This window comes from Sabethes cyaneus, chromosome 3, assembly GCF_943734655.1.
Source record: "Sabethes cyaneus chromosome 3, idSabCyanKW18_F2, whole genome shotgun sequence".
In the NCBI taxonomy this organism is placed as follows: Eukaryota; Metazoa; Arthropoda; class Insecta; order Diptera; family Culicidae; genus Sabethes; species Sabethes cyaneus.
The window spans coordinates 102,941,496-102,961,391 of record NC_071355.1 but is presented as its reverse complement, the minus strand read 5'-3'; the positions used below and the strand labels follow the sequence as shown (position 1 = coordinate 102,961,391).

Sequence of the window (19,896 nt, the reverse complement as noted above, 5' to 3'; positions counted from 1 at the left end):
GTAGGTGTTAAACTGCCCGCTTTTGCCAAACAAAGTAACCGGGAGGATACGAAAGAGTGTCGATGACGAGAGTTGACGATGAACTGTTACCACCGCACTGGTAGTCTTCGAAGCTGCCGGCGGGTCGAAATGGAGTAAACGGTGATGTCGCTTAAAGCAGTCTCCCCTTTGCAGGGCCACCGTGCGTGCGATGTGAGGCAACGAGCACAGAGCTTATGGACCTTCACTGCCTTCCACTTGGCATCTAAATCCATCCTTTTGAACGAAGAGCAATTTTCGATTCGGTGACTGTCGACGTTGCAAACTGCGCACGATTCGCACCCACTCGTGCTAGCACTAACTTCTTTCTTCTGTTCATAACTATTACCGGTTTCTTCTTCCTGACGACTCGTGTTCGGTTGATCCGTGGACACGTGCGCGTTGACAAACGATCTTTCGCTTGGTCGGTTCCGCTCATCTTTCGCTGATTTCTGGGGAATGGTTGCAAGCTGCGTCACGCCGCTCGCAGCTGAGGATATTTTCGCCATATAGTTACTAAATACCTCCAAGTCGACTACTGGAATTTGTTCCTGATAAAGCGCCCAGTTGAACTTCACCGTTGCTGGTAGCTTATCAACCAGTTCTTGGAGGAGGATTGGATTTGCGAGATGTCGTTCGAGCCCCACTGCTTTCAGGTGTCCACACAAATTTTGAACCACCAGCCCAAAACTGACTAGTGTCTCAAACCGATCTGGTTTCGGAGCAGGGGTTGCCCGTACCTTGGCAATCATATTATTCACGATTTGTTCTGGGCGCCCAAACAACTGCTGCAGAGTAGACAAGACTTGGGGTACTGTCGACGGATGGAGTAAAAAGCTGCTAACGGAGTCCTTTGCACTGCCTTTCAGGCTTCGCTGCAAACGCAAAAGATTTTCTGCGTTACTATACCCGCACGAGTCCGTTGAATGCTGGTAGCTGCTTATAAACAGCGGCCAATCGATCGGATCACCGGAGAAAATCGGAAGCTCCTTGGAAACGACTTGCCTAGCAGCTAGTTGGTAAGGGGATGGGCCACGGTATTCGCTTACATAAGGCGGAACTAAACCCTGAGGTATCAACTGCGGATGAGTGTTTTGCACGTACGATATGGAAGGAATCCCCCCTGCAGACACTCCAGGCAAACCACTAGTCATAGAAATCGGAGCAGGAGGCGGGGGTAAAGGAGGGTTTACATCATTTTCATTAGTTAAATCAAACCATGACGCCGGAGGAGGGGGTAATGCAGGAGAACAACCCACTTCTGATGACTGACCTTCGTTTCGATTGATAAACTGTTGTACCTCGTCATGCAGGTCCCAATACTCCTTCTCCGCTTCATTCTGCAACCGCACGGCTTCGTGTTCTCGCTGACGGCCCGCTTCAATCTGGAGTTGTAGCTGCTGTTCCGTAAGACGCATACCCTGAACTTCGCTTTCTAGTTCTACCAGCTGCAGCCGAAGTGCTTCGCATTCCCGATGACATCGGGTAAGCTGATCCCGCAAATCTGCTTCCGAAGTACGCATCCGCTTCTTTTCCTCGACGAGTGTCTCAACCTGCTTCCTTAGGGCTGCTTGCTCACCGTCTTGTTGTTTGATCTGGTTCTGCAAATCGGATTCACAAATACGCATCCGCTCCGCCTCCTTTACGCGTTGTTCATGAAGAGCTTGAACAGTACCCTTCAGAATTGCGTTCTCTTGATCTCTTTGTTTGAGCTGATTACGCAGACCTGCCTCTAACTCGCAAGCACGTTTCAGCTCATCAGTATGCAGCACTTGCATATCTGTAATCTGGTTCACCAGCTCTGTTTCTCGCTTTCGTCGTGTATCGATATCAATTTTGTGGGTTGCTAGCAGCTCCTGGACACCCCACTGTTTCGTGTTAGCTTGCTGATGTAGCTGCAGAGTATTCCGCTTCCTGAGCTCACCGGTTTCCACGCTCCAACGCTTGCAGGAGCGGGGGCCAAGACCATGACTTTTCGGAATTGCGCCCGTTGACGCTGGTTCATCTATCATCGACCATAGCTCCGCATACGGTTGTAGATCGACGATAGGTAATTCGTCTGATCCTACTTTAGCGGCGCCTTCCTGGTCGTCTTTAACCACCATGTTTCCCACGGTCTGTGGTTTCGAATTTGCCTCTGTTACCATACCATTTTCGTCTACGGGATTAGAAGCTTCGGGGACAGCTGCTTTTAGTGGTGTTGAAGAAGGATGTACTTCCTGCGGGTTTTCCAGAATTGTATCCTCGGGTTGATTAGCGCTCGCAGACGTCGATGCCAGAACGATATTTTCACTCGCTACCGCCTCGGTTTGCTTTACCCAATTTTCTAACCGTTTCGTACTACTCCGAGTGCTCCGCATACTGCGTACACTTCTACCTTCTTCCTCGTCATGCCGACTCAGTAGCTCATGCTTCCGAGCCAGGAACAATTTTTCGCGCTCCATTGTTTCCTGAAGCTCACGTTCGTTTAACGCACGTTCCTTTGCAATCCTCTCGCGGCTTAAATCCTCCAAAAGCTTCTTCTCTTCGTCGAGACGCTGCAGTTCCCGGGCTACTTTTGCTGCACGAGCACTAGATGAGCTGGAGATCCCGCTTACCTGGCTCGAGGCTGGTTTCGCTATACCAGAAACGTCACTCCGCATGCATGGTACACATAAGAAAGTAGCCGAACGTACCGTGTCCGTATTCACGTTCGCACAAGTAAAATGGTACCAGCTACTGCACTTCAAACACTGTACCATATATCGCTCCGAGTTATTTGGCCGATCACAACCGGCACAATCATGCGACTCACCTCCGTCATGGTCTACTATGGATGCGATGAATGAATCTTCCGATGAATGATTCGACACTTTTTCTTCTCCACCACTCGGATTGAGGTTAGCATTCTCCTGCTGAGCCCTCGTTTGCGACCGAGTTTGTCTCACATTTGCCTGTGAATTCATCTTAATCGGATGAAATCCTTAAGAATTGTTGCGGGAGATATATGAGGAGTTCTTCTAGCGATGATCAAACGACGTTATTTGCTTATGATCAGCTTAAAGCTACAAAGAATATTTATTTTAGGCTAAGTTCACTTCTAGATTCATATTATTACTCACATTTCAGTCTCCGTACAGTTTTTTATCTACACACAACAAAGTTCTTTTTAGACTTAAGTTTTAACTTGTTAGCCTATAAATACCATGTAAGTTTTAATCTCGATTTAAGAATATAAATATAGTTTACCTTTAACGTAAGTATAATTCGAAATTAGAAATGTAAGTTTAATTTTAATTAAAGTTCCTTTTACTGCAATCGAATCTCTGCTATCGAAATAATTATGGTTTGTTTACAATTCGTTTATGCTCATTTATGATCCCACTTTGACAGTATCACCCAGTCAGTTGCGCATAGATGCTGGGTCACGCTTACTCACTAGGGTTGTTCACGTACCAGGGGCTGTTTACAAACAACGGGCTGTTGCGGCGAACAACTGCCATATGGAAAGTTTGTGAAGAATTGGTGCAAAGTTTTGTTTATGCTTTTCTTTCTTTAACAAACCTGTGCACAAACTTCACAAATAGAACAAACTTGGGAAGGAGGCCGCACCGCTTCACGTACATAGCGAATTGTATGTCTGTCTCTCTGTCTAGGGTATCCAGCTTTCCACGAACAATAATGGCGGATATTGAGCACAAGTGGGCACAATCTTTCGACATTCATTGGAGGAGCATCAGGTTCGCCCTGAAGGAGTTACTATGGGAACATACATGATTATTTGTTGTTCAAGTGTAAAAATATAAACATTGTTTAGTTTTCGCACATGAAGCGAAACATATTGCTAATTTTCCACCTTTTCGTGTACGATGAATATTGTGCTTTGCAGCTGTACCTGGATTAATCCAGATTATTTTCTCTAATGCCAATGTATATGACAAAACAAAACAGCAACATTGCAGTTGTCACTCTTTCTCTTTCTCACTCACAGCATTCGCATTGTCGCACTTTTTGTGCCAGTCGCACTTTTAGACTGCGGTGTCCAGTAAGGTGCAAAATGCGGGATAATTGAACAGATAAGATGTTTTATGGATTGTGGCTTCGTAGTTTGCGCATACTTCGGGAATAACGTCCAAATACGCAACGGAAAGTTTCATATCAGACCGAGACGCTGGCCAACTTGGCTACGGCTCGACCAATATCCAGCTTTCCACGAGCGATAATGGCGGATATTGAGCACAAGTGGGCACAATCTTTTGACATTCATTGGAGGAGCGTCGAGTTCGCCCTGACGGAGTTACTATGGATACATTCATGATTGTTTGTTGTTCGAGTGTAAAAATGTAAACATTGTTTAATTTTGCAGATCAGCTGAAGTGACTACTACGAGATATAAATACACTGACTCCAGTAAATACAAAGACTATAAAGGGAAATTTAAGAGTACCAACAGAGAGATCGCTGGTTCGACCGATGGAGCAGATTTAGGTGAGTTCAGCTTGGACGATGCCGACTACGACACCATTGCCAACAATGCCATGCGAGTGCAGAAAAGACTGCACAACGAACAAAACGTGTTTATCATTCAACCATACATAAAGTGAGAACCGAAAAAGTCTTCCAGCAAATCAGAACATCAACTTGCGGAGGCGGAAGCGTTGGTTCGTTCGATACCCAAATGGACAGTAGAGTACGCCCTGAAAGTTCCGCTGGAATCGCTAGATAAAAATCTTTTTGGCGTTGGGAAACTGGAAGAAATTAAAATGTGTTTGCAAAACCTGCAAACTTCGTAATGGTAACGTAACGTAATGGACCGTTATTCTGTAGTAATACAGATTCTGCGCTTGCATGCCATAAGCACTGAAGCTAAACTGCAGGTTGCAATGGCCGAAATTCCATACATTTGGAATCAGATGAAGGATCAAGACTCTATCAGTACTAAAAGTCGTATTTATCTTACCGAATCACAAAGGCACATGCTTCGCATCCGCGAGAGAAAGCTGAAAAATGAATTGGCATCTATTCGGTCGCATCGCGATTTGCTCCGCAATAGACGCAAACAGAAAGCCTATCCAATTGTTGCTGCCGTGGGCTACACCAATGCCGGTAAAACCTCTCTGATTAAAGCCTTAACCAAGGAAAAATCTCTCGAACCGCGGAATCAGCTATTTGCCACATTGGATGTAACGGCTCATGCTGGCTGGCTTCCATGCAAGCTGGAAGTACTCTTTATGGACACCGTCGGTTTTATGGCGGATATCCCGACGGGACTGATCGATGCTTGCCGATGTCATCGTCCATGTACAGTTGCAAGAAATTGAGCGGCAAATTCTGGTCGTTACCGGTCGCCAAAAGCTTATTATACGCGTTCCTATGGGCGGCCAAGAGGTGGCTTGACTATACAAGAATGCAGCTGTAACAGAAACGGCTGCCGATCCTCGGGATAGTCAGCGGCTGCTGGTCGGAGCGGTGATTACCGAAGCCAAACTACAACAGTTTCGGCATCTGTTTGTTTAAAGAAGGACTTCGTGAGCCTACGCGTAACTTCATCCATTAAAACACGAGTTGTGCAAAGTAATTAAGTCTAGTTCATGTAAATAAACACACAAGTGGTTGATAGCAAGAGTGAAAAAATATTATCTTATTGAACGAAAAATTCGACTTTTTGTATTCAATAACCAGGTCCATAACGCTTTCAAAGCGCTGGAATATATGAAAGCCTTAAAAGACGATTTTAATGTGCAGCCGATTGCATTTCAACATTAAAATTTACGACCACAAAAAACTTAAATCAATAATTGTTGGCATCTAATTTTAACGAATCTAGCAATGGCTGTCATCCAAGCTGTAACATTAACCGAATTACCCGGCGAGTTGTGTCTTAAAGCTAACAAGTCGTAATTAATTTTATTTATCTATTAATCTCTTTAGCTGATCTGCAAAATTGAACAATGTTTACATTTTACACTCGAACAACAAACAATCATGCATGTATCCATAGTAACTCCGTCAGGGCGAACTCGACGCTCCTCCAATGAATGTCAAAAGATTGTGCCCACTTGTGCTCAATATCCGCCATTATCGCTCGTGGAAAGCTGGATAAAGTTAATGTTTGACTGAGTGCACGCGAGTATTCAATTCGCACAATACCAAAGGGGATTTTTTGAGCCGGTGCTTTCAGGAAATTATGGCCATAAACCACAAAAGTTTGCTTCCGTTCAATTATGTTCTTGTTCCGCTGATCTGCAAACTTAACGATCAAACAATCATGGATGTTTCCATATAGTAACTCCGTCAGGGTGAACTCGACGCTCCTCCAATGAATGTCAAAAGTTTGTGCCCACTTGTGCTCAATCACCGCCATTATCGCTCGTGGACCCTAGACAGACATACAATTGTACCAGCGTTGTACGTGTACAGCGTTGTACATGTACAACGGAAGGGTGACAGACATACTGCTGTACGTTGTACGTGGTTGTGCTCATCACCGATAATCTCTAATTGCATGGTCTAAGCGTTGGTTTTTGTTCCTATTCACGAAATGTTAACACAAATTTCAAGATGCCGAGCATTTAGCGTTAAATCTTTGCCAAAATCTTGCAAAATAATAATTAATTTAAAATTCTGCCTAGTTTTTGTTATCACAACTACCAGTCATTGGCGCTGCGCGCAGTAAAAATCGAGCAGTTGTAGCTTCGTACAACGGTGAAAGAGGTAGGTACAGAAACCACCGTTGTACCACTTTGCTTGCGTGATTCTATCGTTGTACACGGTGACAGACATACAATTGTACAGGTACAACGCTGGTACAATTGTATGTCTGTCTAGGGTATTACTGGAAACCCCTTGTTTGTAACTGAAGCTTATTTTTGTAGAAAAATATGGCATCACTGTAGAGCTGTCAAATTCAATCAAAAATGTGTCAAAATATCCTTAAAATTCTCGTGAAGGGTGAAGAGCATGTGAAATGCAAACAAAGTAAAATTATTAGGACATTATATCGTCAAAAAACACATTCTGAAGCAAATTTCGTTTGAAGTTTTGATGAATTATTGCCAAAATGAGTTCTAATACGTTCACAAAATACACCAAGTATACAATTGCAGAGCTTGAACGGTATGTTGTAAATCCAGCCGCCTGTGTAGAAAAAATAGAATGGATAGACATTATTTCTGTTTTACCCAAATATCTTAACAACATTGCTGATGGTGTAAAAAATTACCTCTCCAAAAAAATTGGAACCTACGACAGAAAAATTGACGGTGTAATTTTGGCTTTTAAGAATACAAAGATTCTGAGTCCATTAATGGCGATTCGTCCCAATAGCGTGCGAATACACATGAAAATTAAGACAGATTTCTATATTTTTAAACCGATCAATGGGTCTGTTGTGGAAGGAACGATACAGTATGTATCTAATAATTACCTTAGTGCAGTTATCTATCGAGTTTTCAACGTTACTATAAAACTGCAGTCGAAAATGCTCCTGAATATTGCTCGTGGGAGTGAAATAAAATTTATCATTAAATCATACGATTTGAAAACAGATTTGCCCTACATTGAAGGAGAACTAATTGATACAGTGAGCAAAAGCGACTATTTCAGGCCAAATGGTATTGAAACCAACAATATTGCATTCAACAGTGGAACGCATATTGCAATAAAGCGAGAAAAAGTTTCTGACGGATCTTTCAGTAGTACGTATCCATGAAATAATATGATTGGTATTATTTTCATTTTTCTTATACGCTGATGGTTATTTCTAATAATTTCAGGTCGACAGGTTGCATGCAAACCTAAAACAAAAGACAAAATACGGAATCACAAGAAAACAAACACTAGTAATTGTGACAATAGCATGCTTACTGATGAAGAAATGGAACATTCTATTGCTGCTATTCTAAAAAGTTATGAGAAGGAAATTAGCGATACGGCTGATTCAGTGCACGATTCACATCCATTAGAACAATCGCAAAAGTTAACTTCCAAGGCAGAAGACAAATCAGGACGTATTGGATTAAAAAAGAAAAAGAAATCTAAACGATGTGATATTGAATCTATGAAAGAAGCTCTTCTCAATGAGTTTGCTTCTAGTCATGATTTTAAGCAAACCCCGGAATTAAAACCAACAATTAATTGCCTAGATTTTGTAACAAAAGAAAAAAAGTCTAAAAAGCGCAAAAAAGATTCAGTTTGTAGTAAATCTGATGATTTCGAGGCATCGATCATGTCTTCTCTGTTAAAAGTCGCTGCTGAAGCAGAAAAAGAAAAGATTACATCAGCACACAAGAAAGAATCGAGGAAATCAGTTCGATTTGATGATACGATAACAGAAGTCTCGTTTAGTGCATTAGACAGTTCGGAACTTATGGAAATATCATATTCAAAAGCACAAGGGATGTCCTCTACATTAAAAAATAGTGTCTAGAAATAGTTATAAAATATTTCGTTTGCATTAAAGTGCTTGCACGGTTATCATAGACCACAAATCAGGAGCGTTTTTATTCATAGCTTGTATTATTAAAAACCCGATTTAATGCACCTGGTAGTGAAAGGAACTTTTGTTATACCATCTTAATTGTTATGTTCCTTCGGAAATGATTTTAATGGGCTGTATTTTGTAATTTTATAAAAAGAACACGTCCGATTTGGTCGGGTATTGCCCGTTTCTTTGGTAACAAAACGCGCTGATCACTTTTTTGATAGCTTGAAATCGTCGCAGAGAGAATCTGCTTGGCTGTATGTAAGTTATAAGTATACTAGCTGAACCGACAAACTTCGTATTGCCACAAATTAACCTGTGTTGTACATAAATCATGAATCTCGGATGATCTTTGTCACAATCTCGAGATTTACCAGTTTCTGAGGAATACAACCTTAGATGATTCATTTTGGCAGTTACGTAACTATGAAAGCATCCCAGGTAACCAATAAGCATCACCAATGCTATTCAAATATAGGCCAATAAGCATTTAAGTCACCTATAATGCTACTTAAATACTATTTTGGCAAAATATACAGCTACTTTACTGATAACCTTCTTATAGTGCTGTCAATGCTAATTTACAGCTAATTACCGATACGAAGAATTTGAATACAATTTTGGATGCCAATTTACAACACCTATGCAGTCAAAAAGGTAATATACAACAACGTGCAGTATAAAATGCCACATACGCTGATTTGGTGCTTATGTTAATGCTTATTAGTAAACAGGAATGGGTAGTTTAATATACAAATTTGCAATTTTTCCTCACAGTAAAGTAGAAAACAACTCCCATGTCCCCTCATTGCATAGCCAGAAAGCGGATAGTAATATTCGCCATGATTGTACAACATTTCGCCGAAGATCATTTTGCGAAAAACCTTAAGCGGAATGTACCATTTCACGGAAAACTTTTTTGTGGAAAGTACCATTTCGCGATCCTCTCCTTAACCGCTGTCGCTCGTTCCAGGAAACCCAGGTAGACCTGGGAAAACAAATAAACCTAGCCAGTAGTGATTTCTGCGGGGAGTTGCCTCCCCCAGTGGGCGGCGCTTCCGACGGCGGGTCGCCGGCAACACTCGCGGCCGTCTCGTCCTGAATGATCTAGAGTTACTATAGATAGTTTTTGTGGTCTTGTTATTAACTAATGTTTTATGGAAGAGTCACGAATTTCTCGAGTTCGATTAGTTTTTGAGTTTCCCAAAAATGTCTGTTTTACTTGTATGAGAGTCCATATCCCCCTACCACAGGGGTGAAAGGTCTCTATCATAAAATAAATTAAAGACTCCAAAATCTCCCACATGCCAAATTTTGTTCCATTTGCTTGATTAGTTCTCAAGTTATAAGGAAATTTGAATTTCATTTGTATGGGAGCCCCCCCCCCCCTTCCTTAACAGGGGAGGGTCATAATTCACCATAGAAAAAATTTCTGCCATCTAAAACTCCCACATGCCAAATTTGGTTCCATTTGCTTGATTAGTTCTCGAGATAACAGGAAATTTGCATTTCATTTGTATGGAAGACCGCCCTCTTATGGGTCATAACTTGCTTTCTAAGGAGGAGAGGGATCTCAATTCACTCACAATTGGTTCCATTTGATTGATTAATTCTCTAGTTATGAGGAAATTTGTATTTCATTTGCGTAGAAGCCCCCCCCCCCCTCTTAAAGTGGGGAGGGGTCCTAATTCACCATAGAAAATATTTTTGCCTCCAAAAACCTCTACAATGCAAATTTAGTTCTATTTGCTTGATTAGTTCTCGAGTTATGAGGAAATTTGTATTTAATTTGTACAGGAGCCCCCCCCCCTCCTAAAGTGGGGAGGGGTCCTAATTCATCATAGAAAAAATTCTTGCCTCCAAAAACACTTACATGCCAAATTTGGTTGCATTTGTTTGAATAGTTCTCGAGTTATGAGGAAATTTGTATTTCATTTGTATGGAAGCCCCCCTGTGCCCCCCTCTTAAAGGGGAGGAGTCATAATTCCCCTTCTAAAGAGGGGAGGGGTCTCAATTTACCATAAAATAAATTCTTGCCACCAAAAACACCCACATTCCAAATTTTGTTCTATTTGCTTGATCAGTTCTCGAGTTATGCAGAAATTTGTCTTTCATTTGTATGGGAGCCCCCCCTCTTAGTGGGGGGAGGGATCTCTAACCGTCACTAAAACCTTTCCTGGCCCCAAAAACCTCTACATGCAAATTTTCACGCCGATTGGTTCAGTAGTTTTTGATTTTATAAGGAACATCCCGACAGACAGACAGAAATCCATTTTTATATATAAGGTATTATGCTTGTCTAGCACGTAAGCCAGAAATTTTTCTTAGGGGGGGTTTTACAAAAAAAATCTGACATAACCTAACCTTAAAGAGATTATTTAGGAAATGGGGAATTATTTTCAATCATCAGAAGCAATTTTGGTTTATATTAAGGGTTCTTTATTTGACAAAAAAAATCGAATTGATATAAAAGAAGGTAAATGTTGAAATTGTGCCTCCCAGTTGGCATCGTGGTACGATGTATATTCAAATCTTGGCTGAGAGAGACTATTAGAGTCAATAGGATTGAGTCCCTTCCAGGCGCGGCAGAAGTCGAGACAAGTTGACAGCTTATCCTGCATGCTTTTCAACATCGCCTTTGAGAAGATGATCCGGCGAGCTAAACCGAAACGAGAGACTCAATTTTCAGTGGAGGTAGCAACCTTCTTAGCCACGGAGATGACTTTGATATTGCAGGCCAAAACTTCGCAACGGCAGAGGCGCTGGACTAAAAGCAAGGACTAGTAGGATTGGGCTAAAAGTAAATGCGTTGCAGACCTCAAAGAGATGAACGTGCACTTTTCGTGGACGGTAATCGTTGACGGTGACGAACCAGAAGCGGAAGATGAGTTTGTGTATTTGGGATCGCTGGTGGCCGTGGATAACACAAATTGCAGCGCATTCAAGCAGAAAATCGAGTCTAGTTTGCTCTTCGCAAAACGCTTCCATCCGCTAGCAAACGATAGCCACCGTGCGATGCGGACAAAGTACACAGCCCTTATTAGACCGGTAGTTTTTATGGATTGGACGATGCTCACGGAGGACATGTCAGCCTTCCGGACGATATTTGACGAAGCAATAGCTGGAAGCGGAGAGCGGCGGTGGTACACTAGAATCTCTTTTTACGTCCATTCATTCTAGGTGATTTCTTTTGTCGACCAACATTTGAAAGGGGCGGATAAGCCAAATGTCAAACAGATCGAGCGAGAGTTATTTTTTGCTGGAGCAGCATAGGAAAATGAACTCTCACTCGTTCTGTTTGACAGTTGGTTTATCCGCCCCTTTCAAATGTTGGTCGACTTTTTGCTTCAATATTTTTACGTCCGAAATTTGAATAAAAGTCGTCTCGTTTTACGGCTAAAATTTGAATAAAGTTTGATATGTCTGTACTAGAAGCCAGTTCGCTATTTGCTTTTATCACCTGGCTACATTTTTATATCATCATAAATATCTTAATTAGATAAATCGTCCCGCTCAAACCGTTGTAGGGGTATGAGGTGGGACCATCATCATCATCATCATCATCATCATCATCATCATCATCATCAATAAACGTCCACTCTTTTTACGACCGATTGTTTTTACGTCTCATAATAGTGGACGTAAAACGAAACTTGAGTGTATGTATATGAATCACGAGCAGCAGACACTGCTACCATCGGACCATCGGACATCTGATGAAAGTCAGTAAGTTACGATGGACCGAACAGTCATAAGGAAAACGGTTCTATCCAACAACCCCACGGGCACCCAGACCCAACGTGCGAGATGGCTCGACTTGGGTCTTGCGCCTTCTGAAACGCCTGGGAAATAGACGACGAGTAACCCAAGATTGAGTTGAATGCTACAGCCGACTAGTTGAAACAGGATGAACCACCCTAGGTCTATGCAACTGACGACGACAACGACGTAAATTTTCCTGTGCAGTTGGTAGCAGAAGTTTAAATATAGAACAAATTTTCTTCTAGGGGGGGTTTTAAAAACCGCCAGACTTCCCCCCCCCCCCGTCACTATGCCCATGACGTAAGCTATTGATTTACTTAACAAAATAAACGATATTTGCCCCCGCGACGATTCTGGCGACGGTGATAATTCATCGCGCACGAAAGGATGGGAAATTGATAATGATTCCATCTCAAACGTACACAAGGTTTGGATTCGACCATCAGCGATTTCAACCAAAAACGGCATAATTGTTCATTCCGACCCCACAACCAATTTCCCGAAGTATAATGCCGACTGATCAATCCCCCTAGCAGTGGCGCTATTTCCTTTTTTAAAGATTTTCAAAAAGTCATTTTTCTGATTTAAATATCTTTGAAACCGTTTGATGTGAAGACATGCCAATATACTTTTTCTATGGGTTTTTGGCCGCGCAATCGAATAATGTTATCAGTTTTTATTATCAATTTCCCACCCTTTCATACGCGACGAATTATAACCGTCGCGGGCGAAACCATCGCCGGAATCGTCGCGGGGGCAAATATCGTTTATTTTGTTAAGTAAATCAATAGCTTACGTGCTAGACAAGCATAATATATACTTATAACTCACATACAGCCAAGCAGATTCTTTCTGCGACGATTTCAAGCTATCAAAAAAGTGAGCAGCGCGTTTGTTACCAAAGAAACGGGCAATATTTAAATTGTTAACATCATTCATTGTTTGCAATTTAAAATGAAAAATGCGAATATCTCAAAACACCCAATTTTATTTTCAAATAAATATGCTCAAAATGTTCGCCAGAAAATTCTACATAAGAATCACTTAACTAGAAAAAACAATATTGGTAGTTTGGGAGATATGACATTTTGAATATCTGGGGCATGCGTAATTCTATCTGAATTGTTGTGAAAGAACATTCAAACACGTCTACCTGAAGCTTCCGGACATTTTCATGACTAAATAATGTATTTTAATGAAAAAGATGCATTTTCAACATAGAATCAGCATAATAAATTTTGATGTTCTGGATACTTTTGTGTATATTTAAATAAAAGTAACAATTTCGAACAAATTTTTATAGTTTTATTAGGCCATTGCAAATTATATTTAAAGTTTTTGTTACCCCGCCCCTTGGAAATTGGCTTGAAAAATCGGGGGGGAAAAAAATAATTTTTAGGATATGGGTCAAATTTCTTTTTATAAAATCAATTGTCTGTGGGCTCTACAGTCTGAAAAACACGAAAAATGAGTCTCCGAGTTGAATTACGTATTGTCAATTTCCCACCCTTTCGTACGCGATGAATTATGACCGTCGCGGGCGAAACCGTCGCCAGAGTCGTCGCGGGGGCAAATATCGTTTATTTTGTCAAGTAAATCAATGGCTTGCTTGCTAGACAAGCATAATATATACTTATAACTTACATACAGCCAAGCAGATTTTTTCTGCGACAATTTCAAGTTATCAAAAAAGGGAGCAGCGCGTTTTGTTACCAAAGAAACGGCCAATATTGTTGTTGCAGTTGAAAACCGTAATAATCGACGCGAATGCGACATTCGATTTTATTCTTGTTCTGTGTGTCGTAACTACGTCGCACTTGGTGTGCTGGGTTCGCACATTGATGCTCTATACAGCGCACCACCTGCGACACACAGAACAAGAATAAATCCAAATGTCGCACGTCGATTATTACGGTTTTCAACTGCAACAACAATATACAGACACACGATGGAAGATCAGTGATTTTGATCAAATCTGTGAGTTATCGCCACACGCACAGATCACGATCCGTACAGATCATAACAGTGAATCTTTAACGTTGATAATAAGATTTTGTTCTTTAAACAATGTCAGCAGTCGATCACGGTGTTACATCTTACCTAGCTGCGAGAAAAAAGGTCACACATGTTGTTTGTATTGTGATTCATATAATGTACACAACTAATCGTCTGTATCTGTTATATTTCTCAACGTAACGTAATCATGCAATGAACAATCTGACACAAGGTTTGTCATAATCTGTACAGATCGCGTCAAAGTGTTTGTCGCTTACAAGTAGTGATGTCAATAAATCTGAATCTGATCGCTTCTATGATCTTGATCGCTAGAAGCGATTTTTTTCCATCCCTGCACACGATAATAGTTACTTTGGCAAGAGCCATCACAATGAGACAAAACACAAAACACAACCAGCTGCGAAATTTCCATGTTTTGCCTGGTTGTACAGGCGACTTTTCTTATATCAAACACCACCATTCTTGGGTGCTGTGTTTTTACCCTGGGGATGTTTTTATTTATATAATTTATTTGAGAAGTATTGACAATCTAAACCATTTGAAGTGCTTGAATGGTTACACATCCAAGGTCCATAATTTGTATGTACTCGGAACCACCTCCCAGTAACCGAAAACAGCAATCCTGTTGATAAAATATATTGGAACATAATTAATTACAATAGCGATGATATCAAAGCTAGCTAATTCTCTGACGCGTTGAATAAAACATGCCAGAGCCATCCCAAAGATTGAAAAACACTTACCCCTAGTTTGTCACATATAATGCTTTTTTGTTTATCCCCAAGTCCATTGTGAGTAACCACAAAATCGGATAATTGTTCGAACAACTGGCCAACGCTATACGCATCGTGGATCAAATTCTTTACATAATCTTCTAGCTTGTTATAGTTGGCAGTTTTACAAACGGAAATGAAATCTTCCAGATATTTACGAGGCACAACACCAGACATTTCCAAAATATCTGCATACTCGATTTTGGCCTCCTTTCCTTTAAGTCGATGGCAAGATTGTAATGTGGTGATTGCTCTCCGTAAGTCCCCACCAGATATGTCGACAATGTGTCTGTAAACTTGTTCATCAACAATGACATTTTCTTGTTCACAAATGGATTGGAGTCGCTCGATTATTTTATCATCTCCTAGAGGTTTAAAGCGAAACTTAGTGCAACGTGAAGTAATTGGTTCGATTATTCTTGACACATAATTGCACACTAAGCAAAATCGGGTAGTTTTTGTTTCTTTTTCCATTGTTCTACGCAAAGCTGCCTGTGCTGCGTGTGTCATTGCATCAGCCTCGTCTAAAATTACAATTTTAAACGGTGGACATAGTTTTCCATCGCTTCTTGTTCCGCTAGCAGTAAGCTGCGCAAACGTTTTAACTTTGTTTCTTATGACCGCAATGCCCCGGTCGTCTGAAGCATTCAACTCAAGGATACGTTCTTTAAACAAATCTCCAAACAACTGACGAGCGGCAGCCAAAATAGTACTCGTTTTACCGGTACCTGGAGGCCCATATAAGAGCAGATTGGGTAAGTCTGCTGTAGACAAACATTCCCTTAATACAGCTACTACTTCACCCTGCTCCACTACATCGTCGACACACTTTGGCCGGCTAAAAAATATATTACATAAATATTTACGAAAGTAACGTGATAGTTAATACAAGGTTAATACTCACTATTTTTCCACCCAAGGCACAGAATGTCCTTTACGTTTCTCGGCTGTCAGTTCTTCATTAGTACCGGCAACCGAATACGAGTCTAATTTTCCTGCTTTAAAAAACGAGTGCATTTTCCTATAACTGAACTGAATTCAAATAAAATAAACTGATTGAAGAGCACAGCAAATATAAATTATGTAGGATTTAAATATATATATATATATCTCTCTGAACAAAATAGCCTTAGTTTCACTGTTTCACAGATGCGGGATGCGGCAAGCGCGCCTTTTAATCCGTGGCCAGAGATGCCAACTATTTTTCTCAGAAGTCAGGATGCATGGATAAAAACACATCAGAGAACAGACTACCAGCACAGAGAACAGATTACCAGGTAATTGACAATAAGTGTGTAAAAGGTTTTCATGTAATCTACGAGTAATCCTTCAATAGAGCACCCCTCGAGCAGTAAGTGGCAAACTAAATCTTGATGTCGCTGCCGTCGCTGCTATGTAACTCCAGCACAAAGAAATATTGATAAAGGTACATGAATATTTTTTGATGCGTTTGGCAAACTATTTCTGGAGGGCGCTACCGACAGATTTTACACACAAAAAATCGATTACTTCCTTCGAGCCTGTTAATCTGTTCTCTGTGCTACCAGGTAATCGCCAAAAAGTGTGTAAAAGGTTTTTATGTAATCTGCGAGTAATCCTTCAATAGAGCACCCCTCGAGCAGTAAGTGGCAAACTAAATCTGGATGTCGCTGCCATCGCTGCTATGTAACTCCAGCACAAAGAAATATTGATGAAGGTACATGGATATTTTTTGGTGCGTTTGGCAAACTATTTCTGGAGGCCGCCACCGACAGATTTTACACACAAAAAATCGATTACTTCCTTCGAGCCTGTTAATCTGTTCTCTGTGCTAATATTTCAATGAATTAGCATCAAATCGGTGACCCCACCCCATCGGCATGCAACCATGTTTTCGCCGCCAACATCTCGTGTGTGTGAAAATGAGATAGCATGTCAGCACTGCGTTTCACTCAACTGCCAGCAGTCTGATTTGAGCCTGCTGTCAAATTTTGAGCCCAGGACATGATGTCGCTGACGTTCACTGCAGCTCGATATAGAGATGTCGATGGGGTGGGTGACCCAAAAATATGGCTTTCGGATGCAGCATGCCGCATAGCCCAAGTTCGAAATAATTAAATGTAGCATTGATTTTAGTATAATTTATTGTTTTCTTGTTCGAAAGTAATCGCTGGCTATCGATATTTGTTCAGTTTTTCCCGCTAACATTGTTAATAATTACATTTTTGATCATTTCCACCGCATTTTAGCTTGTTTGTTGAAAATAGATTTGTTATTTAGTAAACAGATATATTACCACAGAGAACAGATTAACAGGCTCGAAGGAAGTAATCGATTTTTTGTGTGTAAAATCTGTCGGTGGCGCCCTCCAGAAATAGTTTGCCAAACGCATCAAAAAATATCCATGTACCTTTATCAATATTTCTTTGTGCTGGAGTTACATAGCAGTGATGGCAGCGACATCAAGATTTAGTTTGCCACTTACTGCTCGAGGGGTGTGTAGGGATCGAGCGGGGCGATAAGAGAAAAATATTGTTTGTTTGTCTGTGGTTGAGGACTTAGAAGCAGTAGAGATAGGGTCACGTACTCTCCGCACTGAGAGAGTAATACTGGTGTGAATAGGGAGAAAGGAGAAATAAACTCAGTCTTGTGATTGATCGTGTCGCGTAAAGACGTATTTTATTTCGCATTTACAGTTCGCATTTAACAAAATGTCCGTCAATTCGCGAAATCACCACAGGGTGCTCTATTGAAGGATTACTCGTAGCTTACATAAAAACCTTTTACACACTTTTTGTCAATTACCTGGTAGTCTGTTCTCTGTGATATTACCTTACTATACATATAACACAAACAGTAACTTCTGTTTTAAATTAAGAAATTAAATTATTTAAAAAATCTCGCCCTTCCCAGCCCTTATAGTCACAGAGAACAGACATCCAAGCAAAAGGTCCCCACTTGGATAAAACTTATGTCAAATTAGTTGGGAAACTATAGTGTTGATGTCGCTAAAGGCGTATCAAATTCTACACTAAACTCACAACAGCTAGCTTCTGGCGCTAGCATAACGCTTATAATCCATATATACTAGCGCCAGAGGAGCCAAAGGTTGTCAGTGTGCAAATCAAAAGAATCATTTCTCGGGAAATTTTTTCAAATGGCCTTATCTAACATTTGCATCGAACTGAGAAAATCAACATTGAAACTATTTACTCATCATTTTAAATCCTATTTAAAAATCCGGCAATTTTTATTTTAGTGGATACTGCCTAACGGTACTTTTTACTATGGTTTTGCATTATTGTAGTAAGGATTCTAAGTATTTTTAAAAATAACTGAGTTTTGAGCAAAAATAAAGTATACAACGCTTCGGTTCAGTAAAAAACACATACACCCGATCATAAGACATAATGACAGCTAGCGTGTTACTCTCCACTTGGCGTAACGCACGCTATAAACTGGTGCGTTACCTTACGTCAAAATGTGTCAGATTGAAAACCGTTATGTTATATGCGTCAAAATCGTCAATATGTTTACATCGTTCAATGCAATCGAATGTTACTAACGTCGAATTGAGCATATTATGCTGCATTATAGGCTTTTACGTAAACAGTGTTGTGTTTTGGTTCGTTGTTCGTATCATTGTGAGTTAGAAAAACTCGAGGAAAAAGTAAAATAAAGCTATCCGAATAAAAACCACAAGTTCACACAAAATGACGGAAATGACTGTGGTGCATTTCTTTTTTCTTTAGTTACTTCGGCTGATTTTATAAGAGCGTATGTCAAATGACAATTCGTTTCATACATTCGTCCCGAAGCGGTGCAAGTAAAAAATGTAACTGTAGGGATGTTCGGTCATATTGTCAAAATTGTTTAAACTTATTCAAGAGTCGATTTTCGTGAATCTAATCTAATAAGTGCTTTCATAACATGTTATATAGTAACATAGCATAAAAAAACCGTTTGTTGACATTTTGCAACTTAAGTCCCTTTGAAAAATTTCCCGAGATTTAGTTGGGAAACTATAGTGGTGGTGACGCTAGCATATTAGGTGATTTTAATTTGAAATTTTATCCAAGAATTCCCGAAAAATTTGTTCCTGAATGGATGTCTGTTCTCTGTGGTATAGTTTATATGGAGCTGTCACTTTTGCCTGCCCAACAGCTCTCCAATACATATGCACTCTGCAAACACCCTATGGGCTAGATGAGATGTTGGCTACACGACAAATGTATGGGAATGACATTTGTGCAAGTGGGGAGCTGCATACGTTTCACTCCACAATGTTGGCAGCAAATTTTTTTGTCAGGCGGGCGCTTTTTCTGCAATAGGCGAATAAACGCAAAACTAATGAAGCCCATGCGACTCCTACATTTGGCTGTCTGAACTAGGAAAATGATGATCAGTTACAAATTTTCGCTGGACGGATATACAAATCAAAACATTTTTCAATTAAATCTCAGTAAAATGAATATTGCGAACATTGAATTTTCTGCAGCGGGTTAGAAATCTTATTAACCAGCTAGCGCACTGGTGGTTGCAAATGAAATGTGTACTTAGGACAAGTAAATTGAGATCCGGATTTAGTTTAGGTGTGTGTGGTTATGTTTATAGGTTCCAGACCGAAAAATTTAGATCCAGATATATTCATGAAAGTGTTCTATATATTGTTTAAGGTAATTTCAATGATTTTAAGCAAAATTATAACAATATTTCATACAAGGCATGTTGAATCAATGTCCTTATTGTTTAGTATTTATTATGTAATAAAATTATAAATGGTTTTAAATAAAATGCAGGCAAATAAAAATTATAGTAAGTATATATGTTATTTTCTAACCCAACCATAACATTTGATTGATTTCAAAGCGCGCAGTTTTAAAAAAA

The 19,896-nt window shown here is 40.4% G+C and overlaps 2 protein-coding genes and 1 pseudogene across 2 annotated transcripts; 2 read left to right on the top strand and 1 right to left on the bottom strand.

Annotated features, from left to right (window-relative positions):
- Positions 1-3,414: 3,414 nt before the first annotated feature.
- On the top strand, positions 3,415-5,318 carry LOC128739962 (putative GTP-binding protein 6; annotated as a pseudogene).
- A 1,625-nt stretch (positions 5,319-6,943) lies between these two features.
- On the top strand, positions 6,944-8,474 carry LOC128743052 (uncharacterized). The gene is made up of 2 exons (XM_053839566.1): positions 6,944-7,694; positions 7,773-8,474. Exons 1-2 carry the CDS (start codon positions 7,058-7,060, stop codon positions 8,423-8,425), a joined length of 1,290 nt encoding a protein of 429 aa, XP_053695541.1. The 5' UTR covers positions 6,944-7,057; the 3' UTR covers positions 8,426-8,474.
- Positions 8,475-14,175: 5,701 nt separating this feature from the next.
- Positions 14,176-16,143, bottom strand: LOC128742805 (replication factor C subunit 4). Its single transcript, XM_053839266.1, has 3 exons — positions 15,935-16,143; positions 15,001-15,868; positions 14,176-14,879 (listed from the first exon to the last, which is right to left on the bottom strand). The coding sequence occupies exons 1-3, from the start codon at positions 16,045-16,047 to the stop codon at positions 14,787-14,789; spliced, it is 1,074 nt and encodes a 357-aa protein (XP_053695241.1). The 5' UTR covers positions 16,048-16,143; the 3' UTR covers positions 14,176-14,786.
- Between the last annotated feature and the right edge of the window lie 3,753 nt (positions 16,144-19,896).

Excerpts from the sequence above, each read along its gene's own strand:
- LOC128743052 (XM_053839566.1), top strand. The coding sequence starts at position 7,058 with ATGAGTTCTAATACGTTCACAAAATACACCAAGTATACAATTGCAGAG. Across the intron at positions 7,695-7,772 it reads TTCTGACGGATCTTTCAGTA|GTCGACAGGTTGCATGCAAA; the intron begins GTACGTATCCAT and ends TAATAATTTCAG.
- LOC128742805 (XM_053839266.1), bottom strand. The coding sequence starts at position 16,047 with ATGCACTCGTTTTTTAAAGCAGGAAAATTAGACTCGTATTCGGTTGCC. Across the intron at positions 15,869-15,934 it reads GTGCCTTGGGTGGAAAAATA|CCGGCCAAAGTGTGTCGACG; the intron begins GTGAGTATTAAC and ends TATATTTTTTAG. Across the intron at positions 14,880-15,000 it reads TTATATGTGACAAACTAGGG|GATTGCTGTTTTCGGTTACT; the intron begins GTAAGTGTTTTT and ends TTTTATCAACAG.